General features: G+C 44.3%; 1 protein-coding gene and 1 long non-coding RNA gene across 2 annotated transcripts; both read left to right on the top strand.

Annotated features, from left to right (window-relative positions):
- Nucleotides 1-41: 41 nt before the first annotated feature.
- LOC134217337 (uncharacterized) lies at nt 42-1,333 on the top strand. Its single transcript, XR_009981001.1, has 4 exons — nt 42-317; nt 390-522; nt 586-622; nt 690-1,333. It is a non-coding gene; the product is annotated as an uncharacterized LOC134217337 (long non-coding RNA).
- A 2,568-nt stretch (nt 1,334-3,901) lies between these two features.
- On the top strand, nt 3,902-5,013 carry LOC134217336 (small ribosomal subunit protein bS21m). Its single transcript, XM_062696082.1, has 2 exons — nt 3,902-4,062; nt 4,158-5,013. Exon 2 carries the CDS (start codon nt 4,206-4,208, stop codon nt 4,467-4,469), a length of 264 nt encoding a protein of 87 aa, XP_062552066.1. The 5' UTR covers nt 3,902-4,062; nt 4,158-4,205; the 3' UTR covers nt 4,470-5,013.
- The last annotated feature ends 16,707 nt before the right edge of the window (nt 5,014-21,720 follow it).

Here is a 21,720-nt window from a genome sequence, read left to right as displayed (position 1 = left end):
GTGGAATAGAAAATCTTTGGAAAGCACTTTGGAGGCCCGCATAGTGAAAAAGATTTTGCCAAATTGTCATAACTAAATACGAAGTTTAATACGTGTCTTCACCCTTTAATTTATGATTGAGGAAATGTCGTACTCTAGTTATTTTTCAATGCTTTACTTTATATAACAATGACTCTACGTCATATCTGATTATCAGTTTATGTCATGTCGTCGAAGAAAAGTTTTTGCGATTTGCGATTTTGCGATTGATAATATAAATGATATAAAATTGCAAATGGATCGTCTAACAAGCTGTGATTTTTCAGTATACAGTCTGAGTATAATTATTTGATCTCCATATACTTGAAACATGTCACACATACGTTAATTGAAGCATCAAACTATTTCAGGTTAAACCTACTCCATCTGTTACAGTTATCTACATTAGTGTGCATGCAGGAACTTTCAGTAATGTTTTGGCTTTATTCAACTGCCATCTTTGTTTATTTCCGTCTGGTCGTCTTGCTGTTCGTGATGGAAAAAGTGAGTTTGTTTTTATCTATTATACAGAAATAAAAAACATATTTTTTGTATTTCATTCAACAGGAGCCCTTATCGAATACGTAATACAGCATGATTGAAGGTAAGACATATTAAAACTTTAGATTGATGGCCATCTTCACATCGAAGTTCCATATAAACTTTTCTAGATGACTACTGTGACCGGTGAAAAAAAATATGGAAATCAACCTCCTTCCGGATGTTTTCGTACCAGGTGGATTCTACGACAGCATCCAGTAGATTCCTGTGGCGGAGCAGCTTAATGTGGTGTTGTTTTTGCGCCACTATGCAGGAAAAACTACGGCGCATACCGTAGATGGTTTTGCGGGGTGGACAAACAAGACCTCAACAATAACGGTGCGGATTAGTGCGGATAATGTTAATAAACAAGTGATTTAAGTTATACATATATTGATTCTAATAAAAATGAGTAGAACTAATCTGTTTTTTTTTCAATTTTTCATCTCGAATGTACGTATTTTTAATTTTGGCATAAATATATAATATAATGTCACAACTATTCTTTCTTTTTATTCTCCAAAAATTACTTCACAGTATGAGTTGCAGTTCAGCTTCTAAAAAATGGATAGTACATCAACTGCTTGGTATTAAGTTGAGCGAAAATTTTGTTTGAGAAAATGGCCATATTTTTATGGTAACCTAACTTAACAACCCATTCAACATATGGTGATTCCGCTAATAACCTTTTATGATGTGGTCAAAACCATTCGGCAGAATGTGGATATATGGTTATTTAACATTAACAGAAAAGGTTAACAACAGTGAGAGATATCGTCTATGAATGGTTTAGAATTATGCGGGGGGACCATCACAGTAACCCAGAAAATATTTTTTGATATGGAATAATTTGCTTCCATGAGTCGATATCGAGTCATAGAACATCGACTCATCGAGGTTTGACTGTAATTGTTGTTTTGGTTTTGTTTTGTTGTTTCTCGCAGCTCACATGCACCATCCCTCTCAACATCGCCCTCGATTATCAACAGTCTCCTTCTTTCTACCTCCCGAGCAGAGATGCCAGATTTGAAGACATGTCTTCAATTTGAAGACATTTGAATCTCCGTGAAGACATTTTGAAGACTTTTCAAAATATGTGAAGACTTGTATACTTATTTGAAGATACTTGAAGACAATCAATAAGCCAGCGAATAGAAAATACAATTTTATTACTTATAAATTCTGCTACCTCTATATGTAAACTTAATAAATATTACATAAGTTATAATAGTGTTTGTCTCGGGCTTAGAATCTCAAAATTTATATTTAATATAAAAATACATTCACGTTAGTCGATTGATAACTGTAATGCATTTTAGACCTCATGGCGGCGGCGTCGTTTTTGGCGTGTCTGTGAAAAGGTATTTCGACCATTAAATCGGAACGCAATGACCGATCTAACATGCGGCAAACATAGACAGAATTCTTCTATGACTAGATTTAATCTATTCAACCGTTGAGCTGATTTTTTTTTCTAAATTCCTTCTGAATTCATCTGATCTTTTCGGCATTTCCATTCCATCATTCCACATTCCTCTAAATATCCGTCGGGAAACTCTTTGAATTTCCCGTGGATTTTTAAAAGAATTTTCAGTGTAAATTTAATAGAATTTTTTCAGTAAAATAAAAAGAATTTCCGATGAACTCCCACAAAAAAATCCTTTTCAATTTCCACAAGAATTTTGTCTCAATTAATTTCCATAGAAAATTCTAACAAATGTCAACAAGAAATTGAAATTGTTTTGGTGTTAAAAAGATATTTCTCAGAACGTCCATTGTAAATTACTACAGAAAAATGTTCTTAAAACAAATCCCGAGGAAACTTGGTGGAAACTGGTGATTCTTCTATAAATATCTTTGGTCATTCTTCCATTATTTTCTCTGAGAAAAATCGTTCTGGTATTCTTTCTGAAATTTCTCCTAAAATTCCTCAACGAATTTATCCGGAAGTTTCAGGGATTTCCCCAAAAAATCCTCCAGGAATTCTTTTGGAATTTCCTCTGAAAGCTCCTCCATAAGATCATCCACGAATTCCAGCGAAAGTATATCCAAGAATTCCTTCGGAAGATCCTCCATAATTCCCCCGGTAGTTCCTTCATGAACTCCTCCAGCAGTTGTTTTTAGGAAATTCCTCCGGAAGTTCTTCCAGAAATTCTTTCGAAAGTTCCCCCAGGAATTATCGTGGAAGCTTCTTTAGGGATCCCTCCGGAAGTTTCTCCAGGAATTATTCTGGAAGATTCTCCAAGAATGTTGCCGAAAGCTTCACCAAGAATGTCTCCGGAAGTATACTATGGAATTTCTCTGTTATTTCCTCCAGAATTTCTTTCAGAAATTTCTGCAGCAATATCTCAAGAAGATCCTCTAAGAATTCATTCAGAACTACTTCCAAGAATTCCTCCGGAAGTTTGTTTAGAAATTTCTAAACAAGAAGGAATTCCTGTAAGAACTTCAGGGTAAATTCTAGAGGGATTTTCTGGTGAAATTCCTGAAGGATTTTCTTGATGAATTTCTGAAGGATATTCTTAGGAATTACTGAAGGAATTTCCGGTGGAATTCCTGAACACCTGGAAATACTTTTTCCTAAGGAATATCGTTCAGAAATTCATCAGGAGAATCCTTCAGGAATTTCTCCAGAAAATCTCTCCGGAATGTATTCTGAAGTTCCTACAATAATTCCTTCTTAAGTTTCTTCAAGAATTTGTCCTGAAAATCCTCCAGCAATTCTTCCGGAAGTTCCTTCAATAAATCCTTTGGTTGTTCCAACAGGAAATCTTCGGGAAATTTCGTCAGGAGTTTTAGAAGTTATAAGAAGCTCCATCCAGAAGAAATTAGTATAAGTAATAAGAAGCTTCATCAAGGATTTATCCGGAGGTTGCTCCAGAAATTTATCCGGAAGTTCCTACAAAAAATCTCATGTTAAATTTTGAATCCGTACAGGATATTCTTTAAAAATAATTTGGAAGAATTCCACGTGGAAGTTCAGTAAAAATAGCCAGTAGAATTTCAACCAGACTCAATAAAAAATCCAGCGAAACTCGTTATACACTATCTCGTGAAAATTTTAAATTAAATATAAATATTTAAAAAATATTTAAATTATATTTAAAAAATATTCTCTAAAATTCTAACAATTTAAGTATTAAAAAATAAACATTATTCCACATCAATAAAATAAGGACTTGATTGAATTTACAGACCTATTGGATTTTGAAATTTTTCGCTAATATTCATAATTTTAATATTGAAGACATTTGAAGACATTTTTAAACGACTGTAAAGACATTTGAAAATATCGTCTGGCATCCCTGCTCCCGAGTTCGCCTGTTCAGCTGATTTTGTTTTCATTAAACTGTCATTGAGAGAACCGAGCTGTCACGGCTGTCATGTCACATGGAGTGAAGAGTTTTGAGAGTTTGCATCGTTTGCATTGTTTGCATGTGCTGCGCTAAATCCGCTAAAATCCACTAAATTATACATTCGATTTGCTCAAAATTTTCGCAATTGGTGAGTGCAACAAACTTGTTACATCACGACTTTATTCCTTCTTATTATTCAATGGCATAAATTCAAGTAATTCTGTCTTCATTCTTCGAAAATAGTCTACCGACGACCGAAGTTTTGCGTAATCAACATTTACCCCGGGCAAAATGCGTCACGCGAAGTTCATCGCCCGTACAGTATTGGTACAAAACAACAACGTCGAGGAAGCTTGCCGGGTGCTCAACCGTATTCTTGGCAAGGAAGAAATTTTCGACCAGTTCCGCCGGACCCGTTTCTACGAAAAGCCATTCCAGACCAGACGCCGGGTGAATTTCGAGAGATGCAAAGCCATCTATAACGAGGATATGAACAGGAAAATCCAGTTCGTGCTACGGAAGAATCGAGAGGACCCGTTCCCGGGATGCTCGTAGAAATCGATTGGTTTGAGCTTTTTGCTGGAACAAGCGCGTAATTTATCAAGAAGAATTCTTTTGAGAATAATTATCAATTATTATTGAACGCTTGTATGACATTGTAATTAGTAATTATGCTTAGATGAGATAAGTAATTTGAACAAGTTGCGAATAGAACCGAACTAACTAAACACCTTTGTTCAACACACATGTATGAAAATGATGATGGATACATTCATGTTTTAGCAAGTTTTAATTAAATACAAATGAGTCGAATTAATATTCTGAGGTGATCAAAAGCTGAACTTGTGCAACTTTCTTTCAATGCAAATGAATTGAATCAAGGTGCTTAGACGTTCAATTCAGGTTTAAGTCGATCGACTTGGTCGATTTACTTCATTTGGCTTGACATGTTCAATTTTCAACTGTGTTGAACAAAAGAGTTCAATAAGAAAGAAAACTTCTCTTGCAACTCCAGCAATGGCATGAATCGCGTACACGAGTTCCCTTCTCTGTTTTAATCTTAAGAGTAGTAAAATTAAATACAACATTTAACATTGAATGCTTACTTTCCCATATATTCGTCAATATAGTTACCGTATTAATTATTCTTAAGGACACCAAAAGAAATATTATTCTTTGTAAATATTTTAACTTCACATTATACATTAACATACTGGTGGTGTTCATAATCTGATACAAGTTGTACCACAAGTATATCTTTTGTATTATTTGTGGTTCAAAAACTTCAATTTCGTTTAAAATTATTTAAATCTTCCATATGGTCGAGGTTCTACCAAACTGCATCAAGCGACTTTTTGATTAACTATTGATAATTTGTTTGTAAAAGGAAAATGGAAATCAATTCATAGTACACATGTTGTAGGATATCCTCAGTTATGGGGCTAAGGGATATCCGATATGATTTATGTTCAATTAAATCTGTTCGAAAGCTTGGGCAAAAAAATGGGATATGTTTGTTGGCATTTGGTGTGATGCGGCTGAACCCCGGCGATATATACCTATAGTATCCAAATACATGCGAGAACAGGTGACTGCCGTGATTCGCATAAGAGTCCCATGTCGATTTTCGACGATTTTGATTTTGTTTCAGAAATAAGCTTAAAATGGTGCTGATGTGCTGATTACTTTACACCATTTATCCCCCGATTCGATTCGATGCGTTATCATGACTGATCTGCACTCACTATATTATTGTGTTTTTTTTTAATCGTATTAAGTACAACACATAATGGAACACATTGTTTAACGCGGATGTGCCGGGATCGACGAAAAGAGTAAGATTTAGTGTAGGGTATGGTGGGGCAAGATGGGTCGCCTAAGGCAAACCCTGAATGCCTCAAAGCAGAAACATTTTAATTAAACTTTTCAACGTGGATCTATAAAAATAGCTCATAATCCGGAAGCCAGGGGTATAAAATAACAAAAATTCCACTTTTAATTTCAATCTGAGTCATTAAAGTAGATGTCTATTTTTCTGTCAATTAAAAAAGGCCGGGGTAAGATGGGTCACCTTTAAATTCTGCAATTAGAATTGTTTTTATTCCCAATATTAAATTACACGTAGATAGATAGCTTTATTGCCAATGATTTTATTGAATAAAAAAGGATTTTTTAGCTTTGGATGAAGAAATGGCTCTACATTTAAAAATGTCTGCAATTTCGTATGAAAACAATTTATATTTAGTTTAATTATTTTATTTTTTAGGCATCGAATGTTAGGAGTTTGTTTTCAGCGTCACACAGCACAGGAGAGGGAGTAAGCTCTACGTTGTAATTGCATAGTGTACACTGCCAAAAATATCTATATAAGATATATGTGTCGCCGTTATAAATTTTTGCAATAGCTCCACCCTAATATAATCGATATAGAACCACACATAAATTAAATTGTTACAAATTGCAACGCAGCGCAATATACACCGGGGCTCACCTGCCGGGGGAGAGAAGGACCAATGTTACAAATTGCAACGCAGCGCAATATACACCGGGGCTCACCTGCCGGGGGAGAGAAGGACCAATGTTACAAATTGCAACGCAGCGCAATATACACCGGGGCTCACCCAAGGGCTCACCTGCCGGGGGAGAGAAGGACCAATGTTACAAATTGCAACGCAGCGCAATATACACCGGGGCTCACCTGCCGGGGGAGAGAAGGACCAATGTTACAAATTGCAACGCAGCGCAATATACACCGGGGCTCACCTGCCGGGGGAGAGAAGGACCAATGTTACAAATTGCAACGCAGCGCAATATACACCGGGGCTCACCTGCCGGGGGAGAGAAGGACCAATGCGTCCGATATACCACCGCTATTTTTACTAACGATCACGCTAGCAATTCGGATAAATACCACTTTTCACTGAACAACGGTTTCGACGGTTTACAAATTCAATTTATTTCCACGTGTTCTCCATCACGCTTACTTTACGATTGAATGCCTAAAGTTCAATTTGAATTTCTTCAACCGCGTTGCCTAGCAACCTACTTAGATTCTATGATTGCTTTGATGTATTGCATTAAAATTTAAAATTTTTGTTATAGCGCTCAGTAGCCTAGCAACTTGTTAATCTATGGTTGTTATAATTGGATTTTGTTCCCAACATAAATCATTCACTCAAAATAATTATCACTTTAATTCCACTATAAAAAGTCATGTAGACTTTAAAAATCGAAACTTTCACCGGCCTTACTGGAATCAAATAAAATTTACTCAAATCACAAGTGCATCTGAATAAGAAATGTAGTGGAATTCATTAGAAAACATTGAAAATAATATCTATATACTCTTCTAGTGAATTCTACTCAATATGAATTTATGAAAAATATATTAGTGGGGTTCTCAAAGCGAAATGTATGTTTATCAACTATCGCTAATGAAACATTCTGCCAAAGCATTAATGAGAACGATTTGCGAAGCAAAATGTTTGAGTATGAAATAGTTTTCTACTCCTATTTTTGCCCTCGTCCGCTTCTAGTGGACGGGATACACATCACTAATAGGGATACTATAGAAAAAAAAATATCAAAGTTTCACTTAAAATTTAAGTACATGGCCAAACAAAAATTCACTTAAATTTTATTTTACTTTTTAGTGAATTAAGAATAATGAGTGCCATCACTAACAAATCATTCAACTTTTACATCCGAAACTACATGGAAAATATCTGCATATGTTTTCAAGTAGCTTCTAAGTGAACATTATTTTGAGTGTTGCTAATTCGAGACCACACATAAAATTTATTTGGTTCGTAGTTCGCGTGGAGAATGGTTATGTGTGCGCTGATATACATAATAAGTTAAATCTATGGATTTTTGCCAATAGGGCACTGCACGGAAGAATCTCTTTCTGTTTCGTTCTTCATGAAATTTGACGTTTACTGGCCTTGTTGTTTTCTAATTTCTTTGCAGCGAAAAAGAGACAAAGCAGTCCGTGCAGTGCCCTATACATATGTGTAGATTTTTAGTAGTGTTGTAGGCCATCCCCGATTCGGTACATTGATGCACTGTCGCGTTGGGTATGGTTGTCCCGCATCGTTCTTTGTGGTGCCGTTCTTGAAGAGCGTTATAAAACTAAAAATGGTACTTGAGATGTAACTCTTACCCGACCCACTAAAACCAAAACCCTTTCGCCAGTCCGTACCCCCGGCGCGCAATTAAGCAATACATCAGGGGGGACGAAGGAACTGTACCGCGTTAATAACGCACGGAAGTTCTATGAGAAGTTGAACCGTTCACGTGAGGGCCACGTGCCACAGCCCGATATGTGTAAGAACATAAACGGGAACCTTCTTACAAACGAGCGTGAGGTGATCCAAAAGTGGCGGCAGCACTACGAAGAGCACCTGAATGTCGATATGGCAGACAACAGTGGCGGTATGGTAATGAACCTAGGAGCACGGGCGCAGGACATACGACTTCCGGCTCCGAATCTCCAGCAAATCCAGGAGGAGATCGGCCGGCTGAAAAACAACAAAGCCCCTGGAGTTGACCAACTACCAGGAGAGCTGTTTAAATACGGTGGTGAGGCACAGGCTAGAGCGCTGCACTGGGTGATTACCAAGGTTTGGGAGTAAATCCGGTCATATCGCCAGGCTCGGTACAACACTGAAGCTGACAATATGACGTCCCTAACCCTGAATTCCAAGGTGTTAGGCGACCCGTGCCGAGAGGATGAATGGCCTGGGGGGTGAAACAATTAGCCAGGCAGTTAACGGAGCCTGTAATGCTGGGTAGACATTTTTTCGTGGAGCATTACGGATTAAGATTTACCACACTGTGCTCTAGTTTTTACTATTCTTGTTAATACTTATGAGTGATGGTCGGAAGAGTATGGAACGACTATAATTTGCTTTTAGATGACCCATATTTTCCTCTCTGGATGGAGTCAATGGAGTAAATTATAAAAACGTAACTCAATCTTAGGCTGGTTTCGAAGCCGACGGCATGAATCTTCAAGCTCCAGAGCGCTGATTAATTAGGAAAGAAGCGGATACGAATTTGGTGGATCTGCTAAACCCTCTGACTGATTAGAGCTCTGTGTAAAGGTGAGATTCAGAAATGCTCAAACGCAATGAAATCAGATCTCTGTACAAAAACGAATTCGGATCTCATAAGAAGACGCAAAAATATGTTTGAACTTTAGTACCGATGCATGGCCAAAATCAGTATTATCCCACTTATTGTTGAGCCGAAACTGATTGAGGGGCGCGCCTTTGAGAGTTGGTATAAGCCATTTCTCGAAGGGTATAAATAGCGGTACCTTAATCTAAAAAAGCCTTACATTAAGCTTGAGAAATATATGAATAAAAAACGACTACTTCATTTCTTCTCAATAGAAATGGAGCAGAAAGACATGCACTAAACAAATGACACGGGTATACTACAAAAGTTCAATGAAATGGACGCAGTGGTTCATCCCGAACAAAAAAAAAGTTTTGGGAGGATGAGGTTCTGCCGCAGGAGTGGATGGAAGGTGTCGTGTGTCCCATCTACAAAAAGGGCGATAAGCCTGATTGTAGCATTGATTGATACCGCGCAATCACATTGCTGAACGCCACTTACAAGGTACTATCCCAAATTTTATGCCGCCGACTAACACAAATTGCAAGAGAGTTCGTGGGGCAGTACCAGGCGGGATTTATGGGTGAACGCTCTACCACAGACCAGGTGTTCGCCATACGTCAGGTGTTGCAGAAATGCCGCGAATACAACGTGCCCACACATCATCTATTTATCGACTTCAAAGCCGCATATGATACAATCGATCGGAACCAGCTAATGCAAGAAAACGGATTTCCGGATAAACTGATACGGTTGGTCAAGGCGACGATGGATCGGGTGATGTGCGTAGTTCGAGTTTCAGGGGCATTCTCGAGTCCCTTCGAAACGCGTAGAGGATTATGGCAAGGTGATGGTGTTTCGTGTCTGCTATTCAACATCGCTTTGGAGGGAGTAATACGAAGGGCAGGGATTGACACGAGTGGTACGATTTTCACGAAGTCTGTCCAGTTGTTTGGTTTCGCCGACGACATTGATATCATGGCACGTAACTTTGAGAGGATGGAGGAAGCCTACATCAGACTGATAAGCGAAGCTAAACGGATTGGACTAGTCATCAACACGTCTAAGACGAAGTACATGATAGGAAGAGGCTCAAGAGAGGTCAATGTAAGCCACCCATCACGAGTTTCTATCGGTGGTGACGAAATCGAGGTGGTTGAAGAATTCGTGTACTTGGGCTCACTGGTGACCACCGATAACGATACCAGCAGAGAAATTCGAAGACGAATAGTGGCTGGAAATAGAGTTCGCCGCCGTGCCAAACTGACTATCTACAAAACGCTTATTAGACCGGTAGTCCTCTACGGACACGAGACCTGGACGATGCTCGTGGAGGACCACTGCGTACTTGGAGTTTTCGAAAGGAAAGTGCTGCGTACCACCTATGGTGGGGTGCAGATGGCAAACGGTACGTGGAGGAGGCGAATGAACCACGAGTTGCATGAGCTGCTGGGAGAACCATCCATCGTGCACACCGCGAAAATCGGACGACTGCGGTGGGCCGGGCACGTAGCCAGAATGTCGGACAGTGAAAATGGTTCTCGACAACGATCCGACGGGCACAAGAAGACGAGATGCGCAGCGGACAAGGTGGATCGATCAGGTGGAAGATGACTCGCGGACCCTCCGTAGACTGCGTGGTTGGCGACGTGTAGCCATGGACCGCGCCGAATGAAGAAGACTCTTATATACAGTCGGGATTCGCTGGTTGGGATCTTAATACTTGGGTCACTTTTTAGTTGGGCCTCCGCTGGTTGGGCCATGGCCCAACTAAAAAGCATTCGAACGTCAAAATTCAATGTAAACACGGAAAACGGGATTGGGCGTCACTGAACATCATTTGTGATGTTCAAGTCGAAATACACGTGTTCAAATGGCTGTCAGTTGACCCAACTAAAAAACCGAATTCGTTAGTTGGGCCGAGGTCGTGGCCCAACCAGCGAATCGCGACTGTACCGCACAGGCCACTTTGACCTTAGTCTGAATAAACCTACATAAACCTCACCTACACATTCTGGACACTTCGCAGAATCTGCGAAGCCAAACTTGGGTAGAATTTTTTAAAGCAGCCATGCTCGGACAATACCTGTGTTAGGTGGAAGTCCGACCCAGTTGAACACATCCGGCATCAGTCTGTGGGTCCAACGACCTTTGACTGCGATGCCCCATGCTCTTTGCCATTTGAGCAGCAAGGCTGCTCTCTTGACACGTCGCACTTGCACCGAGTCCCTTTCTATGTAGCACTCCACATCTTCCTCTAGGAGTATGTCTGTCGGCATCATCCCAGCTATAACGCACACCGCCTCATGTGATATGGTGCAATATGCGCTCGCAACTCGTAGGTGTAGTATATATATGTACCAGCGTGAATGAAAATTCTGTATGTTAAAAAATAATAACCAAGAAATAAAAAATAAATAAATTAAAAACGAAAAAATGATTCTGTAAATTATTTACTAAAAACGGACCACCTGCATTCGAATCTAAAACATATTTTGCTGAACTGCATATAATGCTCATATTGAAAATAAAATAAACGAAATGACGTACGACTACCGCATCGCTAACAGTACATGTTCTTCGAGTATAAAAGCGCATGCATGACAGTGAACTCGTCACTCATCATTCCAGTTCGAGACAGCAACACGTACGGACGTGTTTTTTGCTCGCGCATTTTTTCGAAGTGTTTTTTCTCGTTCTTTCACTGTTTACGTTTTCGCCTGTCGCGTTGGCGTTATTTTCTCCCGGACCCGTCATGGGAGACTTGGTGGCCGATTCGGTCGCTGGAAAAGTGCCTAAGCGCACTGCTCTTGGAGGCGCGGGTAACCCCTCCAAGCAGCTTTTGCAGAGCAACGTGTTTTCGCCGTTGCCGCTTGATGACGCCGGCAATCCGCCGAAAAGAGGAAGAAGCAGCAATCGCAGCTGCCGCAGGTGCAACCGGAGCGGAAGGAGAAGTGCCCGCCCGTGTTTGTGAAGGGCGATCCGCCGGATTTACGCCCAAAAATTCGCCAGCTGATCGCTAAGGGGCTGAAATGTACTTTTCGGCTCTGCAGCGAGGGCGTGAAAGTGATGCCGGCCAACAGGGACCATCATCAATCCGTCGTGGAGTTCCTCGAGGTCCACAAGTATGAGTACTACACTCATGACCACCCCGGCACGAAGCCGCTCAAGGCTTTGCTGCGAGGACTTCACGACATGAAGGAGGAAGAGCTCCAAGCAGAGCTTGAAAGTTGCGGACTGAAGCCAGTAGCCGTCCACAAGATCGCTCGTCACGACAAGGCGAGGAAATATCGCGACCAGCTTTACCTGATCCATCTGGAGCACGGCTCCACTACCTGGAAGGACCTGAAGCTGGTTGGCGTTATAAATTACACCGTCGTTGACTGGGAGCGGTATCGGCCAGTGCACCGCGATGTCACGCAATGCACCAACTGCTTCAATTTCGGGCACGGCACCAGGAACTGCCGCATGAAGCCGCGCTGCAACAAGTGTGGCGAACCCCATCCGACGGACGAGTGCGACAAAATGGAGGTGGCCGATCCCAAGTGCGCCAACTGTGGCGACAAACATCGGGCCACCACAAAGGGCTGCCCAAAGCGAGCCGAGTTCCTGGAAATCCGGAAGAAGGCTTCCACCAGGACCATTCCGAAGAAGAACCGTGTTCCTGTAATCAACGAGGTGAACTTTCCAGCTATCCTGGCTCCCCGTCGTGTGATTCCAATACTCCCACCGCTACAGCCGCACAAGCGACTGGCAGCGGCAGCTGCATCGGTCCAAGCTCCAGCATCGTCGGCACCATCCACCAGCGAATGGCCCCGCTTCCTCCTCCTGGGTTCCGTCGGCAGTCGGAGAACGAAGCCGTCCCACCGGAAGAATCTGCCCCGCTGTACACTCCGGAGCAACTGATGCCGATCTTCGCGCAGCTCGCCACTCGACTGCGCGGCTGCAAAACCCGATTCGACCAGGTCTTCACACTTGGCATGTTCATCATTGAAAATGGCTGCTAGGGTGGGCCTGGTCAACTGGAACGCTTGCTCGCTAAAGAGCAAAACAATCGAGCTGAAGGATTTCCTTGAGGAGAAGGAAATAGACGTGGCGTTCATCACCGAAACGCACCTAAAACCGGAGGTGAACATCAACATCCCGGACTTCCGCATCGTGCGACTCGACCGGCCGACCAGGGGAGGTGGTGTGGCCATCACTCTTCGCTACAACATCAACTGTCGTCTGCTTCCAAGCTTCCAGCTCAGTGTCATCGAGGCCATCGGTGTCGAAATCACCACCTCGGTGGGCACAATCGCGCTCATCGCGGCGTACTGTCCAACGCAAGCCAAAGCCGGCGATGGATCATCGGCTGCCCTTCGGAGAGACATCGTCAAGCTGACGCGGAGGCAAGGCCAGTATATCATTGCCGGCGACTTGAATGCCAAACATCAAGCCTGGGGCAACAGTCGCGGCAATCGAAACGGCACCATCTGGAGCAACGACATGGAGGAAGGCCACTACACGATCCTGAGCCCGGATTCCCCCACTCGGCTGAGTCGGTCCGGTGCCCACGCAACGCTCGACCTCTACGTAACAAACCTGAGTGACCACGTCTCGCAGCCGGTTGTATACCAGGAGCTCAGTTCGGATCACTATCCGGTGGTGGCGGAACTGGGCTCCTCGGTCAATCGGCACCAGCAGTTACGGCGGAACTACCACCAAGTGAACTGGCAGCGGTTCCAGCAGTGCGTCGATAACACCGTCGACTACGAGGTGCGTCCGGAGACGCCGGAAAGTATCGACCGCCAGCTGTGCGCTATCGAGGAGGCGATCACGGCGGCCCGAGAGCAACACGTACCGACGGCTCGGCAGGTAAGCAACTCCTTAAACATCGATACACTCACCAAAGATTTGATTCGATTGCGGAATGTCACTCGCAGGCAGTTTCAGCGTACTGGACTGCCTGAGCTTAAGGCACGCTGCAATCGAATCACAAAAATTATCAAGGCCAGAATGGTGGACCTCAAAAATAATGACTTCTCGAATAAGATCCGCACTCTCCCAGACTATGCTAAGCCGTTCTGACCAAAATTCTAAAATCCAAGCCTCGGCCCATTCCACCTTTGATCCCACTAGACAATAATGGTTCTAAGGATCGCTTGATAACTCCTGCAGAGAAGGTCGCTGAAATAGGTCGTCACTTCGTCAGCTCACACAATCTTGGGCAGAACATCGTCAGTCCACACGAAGCAGCCGTCAACGAGAATGCTAACAACATCCATTTGATTCCCAACGACTTCTCGGAGGAGTTGGAGATCTCAGCTGACGAATTGACGGCCTATATCAAATCGTCGAAGAACATGAAGGCCCCAGGCTTCGACAGCATCCTGAATCTCGAGCTCAAACACATGAGTGCTCCGTTCTTTGAGCACCTCTCGCTGATCTTTAATCAGTGTCTCCGGCTTAGCTACTTCCCATCGTCCTGGAAGTCAGCGAAAGTCATCCCCATCCGGAAGCCTGGGAAGGATCCTTCCTCCCCCAAAAGTTATCGACCCATCAGCCTTCTCTCAGGGTTATCCAAGCTATTCGAAAAAGCTATTCATCACCGGTTACTTGAGTCTGCCGAAAATCTCAACATCTTGCTCGAGGAACAGTTTGGTTTCCGACGCGGTCGGTCAACTGTACACCAACTGACCAGAGTTACCAACGTCCTCAGACGGAACAAGTTTGTCTCGAAAACATCCGCCATGGCCTTACTCGATGTCGAGAAGGCATTTGACAATGTATGGCATGATGGCCTGGTGTACAAACTACAACGCTACAATCTTCCCAGCTACCTGGTGAAAATCATCAACAATTACCTGTCGGCAAGGACATTCCGGGTCTCAATCAGCGGAGCGAGTTCCATTGCGCACAACATCGTCGCAGGCGTTCCCCAGGGCAGTATCCTCGGACCCTTCTTTTCAATCTGTTCACCTCCGACATGCCAAAACCTCCAGAAGGCGGCATTCTGTCTCTGTTCGCAGATGACACATCCATCGTCTACAACGGTAGAGTGATCAGAGCGCTAGTGGCAAAACTCCAACGAGGCCTGGATGCCCTGACAGAGTACCTCACCAGCTGGAAGATCTGTATCAACGCGGCGAAGACCCAGGTCATCATTTTCCCCACTCCAAATCCCCTAAGCTTGTTCCGCCTGGGGACTGTAAAATCATCCTCAATGGCACGACTGTGGAATGGGCCAATGAGGCCGGCTACCTTGGCTTGACCCTCGACAGCAAGCTTATTTTCAGGCAACAGGTTGACAAAACGGTGACAAAGTGTAACGTCTTGTTGAAACTACTGTACCCTTTGATCAACCGCCGGTCGTCATTGTCCCTGAAAAATAAGCTTGCTGTCTACAAGCAAATCATCCTCCCTGTGATCGAATATGGCATGCCGGTCTGGGAGAGCTGCGCTAAAACCCACCACCTCAAACTTCAACGGGTCCAAAACAAATTCCTGAGGATGATCCTCAACCACCCACCCAGGACAAGAACATCCGAGGTCCACCGTCTGGCCGGAATAAAAGCCTTACATGAACGCTTTGGTGAGTGTAAAGAAAAGTTTAGGGTCCGTTGCTTGCACTCGGACCAAGAAGCGCTTAGGGCGCTAGTTCCAATCTAGGTTATCAAATTTTTATTGTAAATATTAGTGTACATAGTAGTTAGGTTATCAAATTTTAAAAAACACACTAGCGCCTCCTGAAGGCCGTCATGATACATTATATTTTAAAAATAAAGTAGAAACATAAAAATAATAATAATAATAATAATAATTAAAATTGAAGTTGGAGGGCCAAGCCGGCCGATCACTGTACATGTCAAAAATAATTGTAAAACAAAAAAATGTGTAAATAAAGAAGAATTTTACTACTACTACTGAACTCGTCACTTTTTCGACGGACGCGGAACAGGCAGCCACAGCTCCGCTCTATTCGGCAGAGCGTGGGAGCCCCCTGGAGGACCAGCTCCGCTCTATTACTTGAGCGTGGGAGCCGCCTGGAGGACCAGCTCCGCTTCGATCCGGGCAAGCGGGTGGCACCGCACCCGCTAGTCGAAGCGTGGGAGCCGACGTGTGGACCAGCTCCGCTCTATTACTTGAGCGTGGGAGCCCTTCGGAGGACCGGCTCCGCTTCGACCGGGTAAGCGGGTGGCACCGCCCCCATCAGTCGAAGAGTCGCTTCAGTGGCCGGTGACGGTCCTGACGCGGAGGAGTAGTTAGGTGAAACGTCAGATTACGACAGTAGGCACATCAGCAGGTGTACTCTGATAAGTTTCTTCACATTGTACTCGGCATTTAGTGCTACGGCTTATGCTGGTACGCCATAGCGGATGATAGACAATGCTACACCCGCTATCAACCTGCACCTGACTATGCACCGCCGATCTGTTGGACATCATTCGTGATAAAGATTTTATCGCCAATGAAGCCCGCTGACATGCATAATCGACGTGGCTCGTGAAATTGTGCTTATCGTCGATCATCACGCCCAGATGCTCAAGAGACCTCACGGAGTTAACTGTGCAGGTCCCTACTCTTATCCTCGCTTGCTGCAACCCATGGCGGTTATGCACCACCACGACTTCCGTCTTGTGATGTGCAAGGGACAGCCGCCTCGAGTTGAGCCATTCCTCCACTCTGTCAATCGCGTATGAAGCCTTCAGTTCGACTTCGCCGAGAGTGTCTCCTACTACCTCTAGCATTACGTCATCCGCGAATGCTTCGATGGTAGAACGGCCCTTATACGGAAACCATGCTGGTTGCTGGATAGGCCACCAGCACACTCTGTATAAGCCGACAATCTTTTCAGGATGACCCTCTCTAGCAGCTTTCCAGCTGTGTCGAGTAGGCAAATTGGTCTATATGCCGAAGGGTCTCCCGGCTCCTTGCCGGGCTTCAGTAGTAGCACAAATTTCTGCCGTTTCCATCGATCTGGGAAGCTTCCTTCGTCCAAGCATCTTTGGAGGCAGCTCCTGAACATATCTGGATCAGCAAGAATAGCGTGTCTAAGGACCAGGTTTGGAATATTATCCGGGCCTGGTGCCTTATTGAGCTCAAGTTTCCTTGCAGCTACGATAAGCTCCTCGTTAGTCACTAGCGGTACCACGTCGACTGACTCGGTTGGCTATTCGGCCACATTGAGAGTTCACGTAAAGTCAATGTCAACTTCTCTCCACGGACAGCCTTGATAGCCGTGTGGTGTCGGCAGCCGGTTGTCTGGCTAACAATAACGCTACGGAATGCCTGTTCCAGTGGTGGAAGTCCACCCTTACAGGTGACCCCTAATTCTTGGTGTGATGCGGCTTTATGCTTACCGTGCCTACGAATGAATGGTTAGGGGGTCTAATAAAAACCCAACCGCTAACGGAGCCTGTGAAGCACCAGAGCACGCTTCACAGTATTGAGCCCTTACTGCGCTAACCGGAGCTATGGCGTAGTTGACTATTTGCTTCTCCGGAATAATCGGCTACTCTTATTCAATCTCATCTTGAGGTTAAATAAGGGTGGGATTATGAGTATGTTTTTATTTAGTTTTTCATCAAATTACCACCTATATGGACTCGCTTTATGCGTTTTTCACAGTGTACTCTGTGTTTCGTCTTTGACGTTCTTGATACGATATCGACTTAGATTCATCGTTGCTGCTCACATAAATGTTGAAGTTGTGGAGTGTATTATCTTAATTCGCAATGGCTACAGTTAAAATAGCTCAAATCAATCTTCAGCATAAAAGAACAGCAACGATTAATCTTTGCAGACTTATGCAAAATGGCAAATCCCAAGTGGCTTTGGTGCAGGAACCCTATTTTCGCAAGGGTAGCTTCTACCTAGGTAACCTAGTGAACCCGGTTTTGCTGCTTTCAGTCATGAAATGGCAAACAATCGATCAATGCCTCGTGCATGTATACTTGTTAACAACGCTATCGTTGCTACACTTATCTCTGAACTAACAACCAGAGATGTATGTGCTGTCACAATTGATGTAACTGGTGGAACGCCCGTCAGGGAATACGTCTATTGTTCGGTTTATTTACCACATGTTGAACCATCCCCTACGGATGCTTTCAGACAAGTTGTCATTTATTGCACTTCAAAAGGCTTTCCGCTAAATGTCGGCAGTGATGCTAATGTTCATCACATCATCTGGGGTAGCTCGGATATCAATCTGAGAGGCTCCAGCTTGATGGAATACTTAAGTAGTACCGAATTTGGTTTACTTAACATAGGCAATCGCCTAACCTTTATGGTATCTAATAGAGCTGAAGTGTTAGACAATGTGAAAACCTCAAGAGAAACCCCATGGTGGAATTCCGAATCGGCTAAACTCAGGAAGCAGTGCAGAAGGAGTTGGAACAGACGCCATTCAGCAGGGACGGAGTCTTTCAAGTCAGCTCGGAAAACCTACCAGAAGGCTCTTCGATCTGCTGAACGATCCGGCTGGAAAAACCTTTCTGCAAATGTTTCCAATTTGAGGCTTCACTCACAGTGGTTAAATAAAATTCTACACTTCTTCTGACTGAAGCATTAGAACACATATTTGATACACACTTCCCTGGATGTGTCGATATAGCATCTTCGGATGTTCCTGATGTCTTTTCATGTAGCTACGGGTCTTGGGCTCAGGACCGTAGAATCATAACTACTGAATCGATTCAATGGTCTCTTAACAGTTTTGCTCCTTACAAATCTCCAGGGGAAGATGGGATCAATCCCGTTCTTCTTCAGAGGGGTTTTGAGCATATCAAACGTGTTTTGAAACAACTTTTAGTATGCAGTTTTGCCATTGTTGGTGGTATTATCTCCACTTTTGTGGAACCTCGTTGCAGATGCGCTATTGAGATTACTCAATAATGGCGGTTTTCCTACCTATGAATTTGGCGACGACTGTCTAATATTGATAGTCGGTTTGTGTATTACTACTTTATTCGACCTGATGCGCTCTTTAGGCAGTCGAAACTTGGTGTCGCCAATATGGCCTTTCGGTTAATCCGAATAGAACATCCACAGGAACATCTATTGTACTTTTCACGGAAAAACGTAACCGTAATGGTATTCGTCCATTACATATTTTTGACTCTGAAATCAATATAACGGATCAGGTAAAGTATGAGGGACTAATTCTTGATTCCAAGCTCTCCTGGACACCTAACATTGAGTTCAGAGTCAAGAAGGCGTGTATGGCTTTCGGTCAATTCCGGCGAACTTTTGGTAAAACTTGAGGTCTTAAACCCAAATATATCAAATGGATTTACACAACAGTTATACGACCAATTTTGGCTTATGGATGTCTTGTATGGTGGCAAAAGGGTGAAGTGAAGACACTGGGTAGACACTGCACTGTCTTTCAAGCGGAAATATTTGCCATTATGTGTGGAGTGCAATCCACACTGCAGAAACACATAATGGGCAAAGTAATATACTTCTGTTCAGATAGCCAAGCAGCTGCTAGCTGTCTGAAACACCCGGCGTCTCTCCACCTTCTCAGCGTCTGTTCTGGCACGTCACAGTCCTCTTAGCTCGAAGACAGGTTCTACGAAGGTCTGCAATTGTTTCTGTCCACCAGTACGCAGGTTGTCGATTTCCGAGTGGTTTGGTCCTCCTAGACATCGTCACATCGCATGCACGAATTAGTACATTGATTAACTCATCGCCTCTTAATCCCTTTGTTCGTCTCTCCCATCGTAGTGATTCCTCCAAGAGTTCTGGGTTGAACTGCGAGGTGCGCCATCCTAGATCGGTTTTGCCCATCCGCCTTGCGACGGGGGTATACCGGACAATACAACGAATTTCCTGATGATCGCTGGAGGTATGCCCCTCATGAACCTTCTATTCTGGCTTCACCGTCCATCCCGCGCTGCAGATGGTCACATCGATGCATGAATCACCGCTCGGTCCCCTGAACGTTGGCACTTGGCCTTCGTTCAGCAGGACTACGTTCAATACCGCTAGCGACTCTAGCAGGGTATGACCTCTAGCGTTTGTGGACCGGGATCCCCAGTACACTGCCCACGCATTGAAGTCGCCTGCTACAACTAATGGTTTTAAGCCAGTTAGTTTCGCTGCAAGAATGTCGACTACCCTAGTAAACTGCACTATACTCCACCTAGGAGGACAGTAGCAGCTACAAAAGTAAACACCGTTTACCTTTGCTATGACGAAACCCTCATCATCAGGTGATGATAATATCTCCTGGATGGGGTATCGCCTGCAAGTCCAAATGGCCACCACCTGAGACTTATCCGCAATCTAACTGCCGTTTCCAGCAGCGATGCGGTATGGATCGGACAGCAAGGCTACATCAGCTTTCACTCGGTCATCGACTGTTGTAGCAGCAGTTGAGCCGCCTCGCAGTGGTTTAGGTTTAGCTGTGTTTAGGTTTAGCTGGATCATTCTAGAGGCCGGACAGGCCTGATTACCGGTAAGGTGTCTGTTGTCTGTACCCGGAGGACAGATCAGTCATCTTGGTGCAGCCTGACAGGTGCTAGCTTGGTGGCCTTCAGCTCCACACCTACGACACAGCTTACTGCGATCAGGTCCTTTACTTATGAACATTGCCAACATACCTGCAGCAGGTCTAAAGCAATTGGCTTATAATTAGCGGACATACCGACCAACCCACTTTCAGTTTAGCCCTATCTATTACCTTTTTGGCTTCAGCCTGAGGTACTTGGAATGAGGCAACCTGCATTCCCGCGAAGCTTTTGCGAAACCGAACCACAGATTCCTGGATCTCGACATTGCACAGATTTCTTAGTGCGTCGACCAGGTCTCTGACCTCGGTTACTTCATCCAGGTCCTTGCACTAGATGTTTGAAACTGGGCATAAGGCTCTTACTTGAACCCCAGCACCCAGGACCTCCACCGTCAACTTTTTGTCCTCAGAACTTTTCTGAGCAGCATCCCGCTTCAAGACGAGAATAATCTCGCCTATCCGCGTCCTTCGGATGCAGTTGACATCCCCTCCTAGGCCAGAGAGTTTATCGTTAACTCTCATGGCCTTCAAGACTTCAGCGTAGCTTTTATCATCAGTCTTGACGATAATCGCCTCGCCTCGTCTTTACGCTTACCACGGCCATTGCAAGGCGCACCCGTCTTCTCCTGGGCTCTACCCTTATTAGCAGTGGTGCGCACCGTTCCACCTCCCGCACTCTTTGCGGCCTGCTGCCGTTTCCTCCTCGCCTTCTTGGGGTTCACGACCTCCCTCCAGGGTAGGTCTTCTTCCCGGCGAGCTTCAGTGGTCCTCGTTGGTAGAGGCACTGGTTTCTCCTTACTGAGCTTCGGAGTCGCCCCTGTCACGGCTATCCTTCTGCGAAGTTCCTTGGTCTGGCTCTCCGCCAACCGTTTTCCTTCGGCCAGGAGGCGAATCTTCGATTCAGCCTCTCTGTTTTCTTCTCCGCCTGGTGTTTCGCCAGTTTTCGCTCCGCACTCTTGCTGGCCTCTAGTAGGGTCCTCCACTCAGACTTGGCCTCCACTACTAGGGCACAGAGCGCCTGTACAGCAAGTTTCAGGTCCATGCTAACACGGTTGTCCAGGAACGGCATGATCTCGTCCGATATATTCGTGATCATTTCCATCGTCTGGCCACCGCGTTCCTCGTGGTTCGCCATCACCAAATTGATGACTCGGGTCAGGGTGGGGCCCGTTCATCTTCACTTCG

The sequence above is a fragment of the Armigeres subalbatus genome, chromosome 2, assembly GCF_024139115.2.
Source record: "Armigeres subalbatus isolate Guangzhou_Male chromosome 2, GZ_Asu_2, whole genome shotgun sequence".
Lineage (NCBI taxonomy): Eukaryota > Metazoa > Arthropoda > Insecta > Diptera > Culicidae > Armigeres > Armigeres subalbatus.
The sequence above is the reverse complement of the archived record's forward strand: the minus strand, read 5'-3'. Positions and strand labels throughout refer to the sequence as shown.

What these genes read in the sequence shown, in the direction of transcription:
- LOC134217336 (XM_062696082.1), top strand. Translation starts at nt 4,206, where the DNA reads ATGCGTCACGCGAAGTTCATCGCCCGTACAGTATTGGTACAAAACAAC.